Source organism: Sinocyclocheilus rhinocerous, unplaced genomic scaffold (genome assembly GCF_001515625.1).
Source record: "Sinocyclocheilus rhinocerous isolate Xijiao unplaced genomic scaffold, SAMN03320098_v1.1 scaffold672, whole genome shotgun sequence".
NCBI classification, from domain to species: domain Eukaryota; kingdom Metazoa; phylum Chordata; class Actinopteri; order Cypriniformes; family Cyprinidae; genus Sinocyclocheilus; species Sinocyclocheilus rhinocerous.
Window position 1 is genome coordinate 309,897 of NW_015624650.1, and position 7,885 is coordinate 317,781.

Consider the following 7,885-nt stretch of genomic DNA (forward strand, 5'->3'; position numbering starts at 1 on the left):
GCAAATTAATGTCTCGCAATAATTTTCTCAGAATTGCAAGGTATTAACTTTCAATTGCGAGATATAAACATGTAATTCTGAGAAGAAAAGCCAGAACTGTGAGATATAAGCTAGGGGAAAAGAGAAAAATCTGAATTGTGAGAGAAAAATTCACAATTACCTCTTTATTTTATTTTTTTCCCCCATTGTGGAAACAAGCTTCCATACCCCTCTGCATAGCTGTACATTCAAAAGTTTGCTTGATAGGTAAATAGATTTGTTGTGCTGTCCATGATTGAAGGTTTGTTCCTAAATTGAGATCAGGCTCTCAACTGGATTAGATGAACAAGTCTCTCCTGAACTTACATCATGAACTTCATGATGTAGACATGTTTTCATTTTCAGGTTTGAAGAGAGTTTACTTGCTGCTGAAAGATGAATGTGAAGCACCTAGAGAAAGAAGAGAGTGAACAGCATAACATATTTCAGTCTTTCTGCCATGGAGACATTGGCATGCAAACACAATGAAAAATACATATGCATCTGTCAAAAAAAAAAAGAACAGGCACATGCCATAGCTTGCAAACCTTTATTAAGTAGTACAGTTACCTTACCTTTTCTACTTTACACAGCCTTGTTGATCCAAACTGTTTGCCAGCAGGACTACGTTTATTCTTTTGCACTGCACTAAAGCAAAAAAAAAAAAAAAAAACTGCATGACAGGATATTTTTGGCATAAATATCCAGTGCATGTCAGAGTGCATGCTAATATTTAATGAATTGTGACAAGTGTCACTTTGCAGCAATATGGGCAGCTCAGGGTTTTGGCTCGTGCACCCTGCAAAATGTGGCTTCATTGGCACCATGTGAAAAGAAGCTGCTACCGTCGATTCATCCTGTGTCACTAATCCCCCTCAATGAAAATTTGGTTTCATTCGGGCCGGTTTCGCTCTGACAGGCGTGAATCCACCCCAATTTACCCTCTACGTGGGGTTTCCCTGAATGCACCCACCCCACGCTGGTTTGATCTCAGCCCGCGTCCTCGCCTCAATGAGGCGCTTCATTAGCTTTAATATGTGAAGTGTGCCAAGACCTACCCAGCCACAACACGGCCAGGGAATGAATAACCCTCTCCATGAGCAAACTGAATCTTCTTTTGTTGCTCTTGAATACTGCAGTACGTGGAGTGTGTGTGGGGGGGCTTCTGCGCTGGCGGTGTGTGTTCTGTGCGTAATTGGATTAGACTGAGTGCTGCGGATGTCGCCTGTCAATTAGACCTTTATGAACTGCACTTTATTGCCTGAGAATTATTTCATGTACAATGAGCAGATTATATGAACAGACTGAGTAAAAGGCTTTAAATTAAACCGCTATCGCACATGCATTATTGCAAGAGTCATTATAAACAATAACCAAGTTTATTTATTGTGAACCATGCAGCTAAAGTAATGAGTAATACAATTAAACAATTAGTTTTATTAGTTTGGAGCTGATTGTTAATGCATGTTGTTAGTGTCATTGCTCTTGTAATTGTAGTTGTGTTTATAAAATGATTGAATGTTATTGAATTACATACCAAATATTTAAGCAAGTGGCAAATAATTGAAAAAAAATCTAACTTTCACTTTTCAGATTACAAAACCATCCAGACACCTTCTGGTGCTGTTTTTACGTTTTGGTTATTTATATATTTTTTACTTCAATGGAATGGTACGAAACTTGGTAAAAGTTTTGACAAATTGTATATGTGAAAACAATTTATTTAAAAAAATATGGACATAATTTGAAAAGGTTAAATGGTCCTGAAAAAAAAAATAGTCACACTAGTACTGTTCACTGTCAAAAATACCATATTGGAAATGAATGGGTAGTGAATTTCATCTAGTGGAAATGATTGGTTCTGTGCCCAAACAAAATCTTACTTTTTTTTTTTTTATCAACCTCAGATATCAACCCTTAAATTTGGAACACAGCTTGTTCAGATTCATGGCTTTGATAGAGTTTGACAGTAAAACACGTTTTGGAAAATGTATTTCATATAAAATTAAAAAATTAGCATTTTTGTGCATTTTTTTCATAATAATAAACTTAAATTATATAACTTTTTTTTCATTTCAGCAAATATCTGCCAAGTGTCTTCTTTTATATATATAAAAAAAGACCAACTTAAGTCTGTGCTCCAAAGCATTCAAGATGTATGATTTTTTTTTTTTTTTTTACTAGAAAATTTAAAAAGAACTGACTGAATTTAAAATTAAAAAGAGTGCATGCAGGAAAAGTTAAAAGTCATCCACTGAAAAAAAGTTTTTTATTTAGTTTGAATTACTCAGTCTGAAAACTGTGTGAATGCAGAGACTGAATTCTGTTTATTAAATTATCCTGTGTAAATGCCAATATAATGACCAGTTTATACTCCAGATATTTTTTAAATTCTGTTCTGACTGTTTAATGTTTTATATTATAATACAAACTATAAATATTGTATACAAACACACACACACACCTATATATATATATATATATATATATATAGGTTTAATTAGATTAGTAAAAGAAAAGCAGCCAACAAGTGTCATTTGCGTTTCATAGTTTTTAAAGTTGTACTACTACTATCAAATTTAAAAAAATATATATACTGATACTGATATTACCAGTTTGGACACGCTTGAATTTGTTTCTCATGATCTTAAAAACCTCAGAAGGTAAAAGCATTAGTTTATACAACTACATTAACTATAAATTCTTATAAACCCAAACATGGATGAGCTGGACTGAACAGTGAAAGAACAGCAGTCAACAAGTGTCATTTGTGTTATTTCATACTTTTGAAAGCTGTACTACTATTCCATATTAAATATCCATAAAACGAGGTGCGTAGTGCATAACAAACATATTTGTTTATTGATATTTGTGTAGCTGTTAAGCAGTGGCAGAAAGACAGCAGTGATCTATGTTTACCTCCGAGTGTCAGGAGGCCCGTCAGTGATCACTCACACGCATCTAATCCACTTTTGATGAACTGGGTTAATAGACTCCCTGTGGTCATTATCAAAGAGACTCGTTTCTATTCATTTCTCAGCGCACACGACCCTCACACACCCACCCCTTATTACGTGTGGCCTCTCCTCAAATAAATATTGCTCTTCTGTTCTCTGGAGTGTCAGATCATCCTCAAGCGTTCAGCATGCCCCGTCCAGACGGCTCTTACGCACAGTTCATCTGGAGAGAGGCAGACAGAGCCCGCTCGGACCCGTGTCCCGGAGCCACAGTGGGCTGGAGGGAGGAGAGGGTGCAGGGGAGGGCGAGCTGTGAACCGTGCGCTCTGGTCCAGCTCCGGCTGTCCGGACTCGCATATCCTGACAAAGACCAGAGCGCCATCGCCCGAGCCCGTATATATATAAAAAAAGACCAACTTAAGTCTGTGCTCCAAAGCATTCAAGATGTATGATTTTTTTTTTTTTTTGGAAATTTTATTTTCAGTTCAGCTCAGAAAGTGGTTAATAGGTGATAAATGGATCATAACTATTCCATAAAGTTTCTATTCATTTCTCAGCGCACACGACCCTCACACACCCACCCCTTATTACGTGTGGCCTCTCCTCAAATAAATATTGCTCTTCTGTTCTCTGGAGTGTCAGATCATCCTCAAGCGTTCAGCATGCCCCGTCCGGACAGCTCTTACCCGCAGTTTATCTGGAGAGAGGCAGACAGAGCCCGCTCGGACCCACGTCCTGGAGCCGCAGTGGGCTGGAGGAAGGAGAGGGCTCAGGGTAGGGTGAGCTGTGACCCGTGCGCTCTCGTCCAGCTCCGGCTCTCTGGACTCACTTATCCCGACGAAGACCAGAGTGCCATCGCCCGAGCCCGGAGACGCCGCAGACTGGCCGCCAACGCCCGTGAGAGGAGGAGGATGCTGGGTTTGAACGTGGCCTTCGACCTCCTGAGGAGCGTCATTCCTAATGTGGAGAGTGACAGGAAGCTGTCCAAGTCTGAGACACTTCAGATGGCGCAGATCTACATCAGCACTCTGAGTGAGCTGTTGGAGGAAAGAGACTGCGACCCGGAATTCAGTTACCCGATGTTAGCGACGGGCGTGCAGGATCAGGTCATCGTGAAGGGTTCAATGCCAACGGAAGAGAACAAACCAGAGCAGAAAACCACTCCAACCTGTAGGATAAGATCATATGCTGGGAATGTTGTGCGTCCCACTTGCTGTGACCCCAAAACACCTGAACTCTCAGTGGACTCTCACTATATAGAGAGGAGCAATGGAGCAAAATGACATTGATTTATTTATTTTTTTTATTGGCACTGATTTAGCATTCTCAGCTCTTAAACATGATTTTGTTTTTATTATAAAAAATTCTGAATTAATTTTTTGACATTTTGTAGTAAAATCTAAATATTCTGGAATTATTGTTATATTTAGCTTTTTATGCTATACAAATAAATATTTTCAGAGGAAAAAAGCTTGTCTTTTTCTCTTGAGTTCACAATAAACTTGGGTTACACTATAGTCCGCTTTATACATTCTACTAAATATAAGTAAATTTGCAACTGTATGGCAACAAACTCTAATTAAGAGTATTAGTAGACTGGGTTATGCTTAGTAGAATAAGTTGACAGGTACTTGCAAAGTTACTAAATAGTCAGTAGAATGTGCGTTGAGAACCATCAAAATAAAGTATTAGCAGATAATAGACAGTCTACTAATACTATAAATACTCTAAATGACTTTTGACATGTAGTGGGAAAAGTTACTTACAGTTAATAGAATGTCTAAAGTTTATTGTCGAAAAGTGTCAAAAATCAGCAGAAAGTTGATTTAGTAGCAACAGTCATAGTGATACTTGCCTTAATTATAATATGCCAATCGGACACCAAAAATGACAAGTAAAAAGTACTGAAAGTAGCAATTTTATTTGCGTTAAAATTATGTACAAGTAACCAAAGACATTATTTTGAAATTGGTACAAATTTTATGTTCCTGCAGTAGGCTTTTCGATAACTCTTACCTCAAAAAACACAACTGAGAAAAATGCGTTATAAAATAAAACGATTGGATTCAGAAAAGTAGTCTATCTAGTTGTCCAACAGCCAATATGTACACGAGTATTTACAGTGCTGTTGCTTCATTCAGTTCCCCGCTGTGTGAATTCAATCCCGTTGTGATGTTTGGAGCTCAGAGACACACTGCAGGACTGTGCCCAGAACAGCCCAGAAAATACTCACATCCGTGAAACCAAAACAGTTAAGCGGTGAGGGGGAAAAAATGATCCCTAGCTTTGCTTTCATTAAGCTGTGTGCACTGAAGTTATTTCAGTCATGAGCAGCAGCAAAACGGCTGTGCCTCTGACTTCAAGCAGTAAGCTGAGGGCGATCGCTTTGGAAGGCAAACAAACAATAGAGCACTTTTGAAAACAACCTTGAGAAGATGAGAACAGTTTGGGTCAAAATTGGAATCTACTGGCTTTATGAGAGAGATGTCAAGTGCTAAATTCAATTTTGTATGAAAAAAAAACAACCATAAACAATAGAGGACTTATCCAGCATGTAGTTTATGACACAAACTAGTGAAACGCAGGATGAAAATTTGATGCGTGGCTCACTTTAACAGTTGAGCATCCAATGGTCACGGCTAGACGGCAACCAGCGTTCATCGAAACTGTTATTGCATTTATCTTTAATTCTCACATCAACTTCGGCTCTAACCAAACTTCAGTAGCAGCGTATGCAGGAGAATTTTCGCTAAACTCGGGTTACCATGTAGCCACGACCCAAACCCAAGGATGAGATTTCCTGGCTTCAAAAACGCATCTGAATTCATTCAAATTCCCAATCATTTCTCTCATGCACAATTCAATGAGCTCTACTGTTGGTTTTGAGCCATATAAGGTTTGGAAATCAGGGTTGCTAACATCACAGTTAACGTTCTGGCATTTGAACAATATGGTTATAAGTCACGACTACTAAAACATTCTAAAAACGCTTTGTCCCCTTCCCTAGCGAAATGGAAAGTGATGTAATTTATTCATTCGCCGACCTCTGACACAGCGCTATCGATTAAAAACGAATTTGTGCAACACAAAAGGAGCACATCCTGAAGTGAAGAGAATGGATTTGAACCAGGAGGGCATGTCTTTGCAGCATTTCAAAGAGGACCAGAATTTCGAATGCTGCATGGATTCGCCCTCCAATCATTCAGGTCAGTGTCGAGCGCTTTTAAATTTACAGACTTGAGAGTGGAATAAAACAAACAGAGGGGGAGACATCCTTTAACAAGTTTTATCAAAGCCACTCTCTCCATTTCAGCCAATGAAAACCAACTTCCAAGGCGACCAATCAATAGATGGCAGATTAAGGAGGACTGTAATGAGAGGAACACAATTATGTTGTGATGAAAACATTTTAAGACGAAACGGTTGAACAGCTTGTGACAAACTCAATCAAAACAGCTGCTTTTAATAGAGTTCCGTGGATGATGTGCTTTGAACTTCATTCTTTACAGTCTGAATGAGGAAGATACTGGTTGATGATGATGATGGTGGGTTGTTTTCCAGGTGAGTCGGGTTGGGCAGCAGTGAGCTGAGGTCTGTGTGTGGAGCTCCTCAAACCCACTAGAGGTGTTCCAGATAATCAATGACCCTGGAGATAGACTTCTGTCCCGTGGTGCCCACGTCACACTGTAAGGTACAAAAAGACAATTGTTCAGTCAATAAGCATAACTTTCTTATTAGTTTTGCTTACGAAATGAGGTAGAACATTAGTATTGACATTACAGCAGGCTCATGCATATGCTTGCCTACTTTTTATATTCATGTCGCATAATTTCTAGTGACAGGCCATTTTATCAGTCGATATTTGGCCAATTTTCAGATTATAGTGGTTCAATTTAGCCACTCAGCCAATTAACAGAAGTGGTATTTCTCTCACGGGACACACTTTATTATAATGCGTCCTTATAGAGTGGTGGAACTATGATGTCACTTTTTAGGCAAAAACCCGAAAGCGAGTTAGCATTTTAGCACTTCCGGTTCCATCGTCCCAGAGTCAATGTTTTTTTTTTTAATGGGATTTTGGTTAAATCCGTAAAATAAACTATCGGAGACATTAAACGTCATCACGCCAAACAGTTTATCAATTTACAGTATTTTCCAGTCGTAGTATAATTTGTAATACAATTAATTGTAGAATAACCAATTAATAGTTTCCCGCATTTTATATTGTTGTTCGACAATGTTTTTTTGTTTTGCCCCTTAATGCAACACAAGTCTTCGGATGGAAGATGCTCGTTTTATCGCTTTCCCGTTGATGCAGAGACTCTGGGTTCGTACCATAAGGTAAACTCATATGATTATTCCATGTAAACACCACATTTACCAGCTTAGTCGCGGTGAAAGTGAAACTTTAACGATGCATAGTGCTTTAAGCCACGTTAAAATTAAATGTTTACGGCCACATGAAGCTGTTAGAAAGCATACGAGGATTTTCTAGAAGCAAGGATAAAATAACATTGTGTACCCACCCTAACAAAATGATAGCTGAAATGTGGTACTTCATTTACTAAAATAAGTTTAATCTTACCATATCCAAAAACTCGCTCACTCTGCTGTTATTTAATAGATTAAATGCACTAGAATTTTATTGAATAGTACGTGGACACGTTTTTAATTAAAATATTCATATTAATCAAGGATTTATTGACTTTTAATGCACCTTATTTTGAAATGTACAGAAATACGTGCTTTCATATGTCCTTTAGTTATGATTATTTCATTTATTCACTATACTATTTATTATTAATATCTCATTTCAGTTTTAGTTTGGCTCTAGTTTTGTATTTATTCCAGTGTATATGAAAAGGTTCATGTAGCGTGGATTAAAATTCATATACAGACTAAATCCTTTT

At 38.0% G+C, this 7,885-nt stretch overlaps 2 protein-coding genes across 2 annotated transcripts in view; one reads left to right on the plus strand and one right to left on the minus strand.

Moving 5' to 3' along the window:
* Positions 1-3,637: 3,637 nt before the first annotated feature.
* On the plus strand, positions 3,638-4,258 carry LOC107745660 (neurogenin-2-like). Its single transcript, XM_016559588.1, has one exon. It carries the CDS (start codon positions 3,638-3,640, stop codon positions 4,256-4,258), a length of 621 nt encoding a protein of 206 aa, XP_016415074.1.
* Positions 4,259-4,877: 619 nt separating this feature from the next.
* The window catches only part of LOC107745560 (wings apart-like protein homolog), an 87,025-nt gene continuing 84,017 nt past the window's right edge, over positions 4,878-7,885 (minus strand). The window contains exon 20 of the mRNA XM_016559454.1: positions 4,878-6,659. Within this exon, the coding sequence (XP_016414940.1) occupies positions 6,594-6,659 (66 nt within the window). The 3' untranslated portion in view covers positions 4,878-6,593. The remainder of the gene's footprint in view (positions 6,660-7,885) is intronic.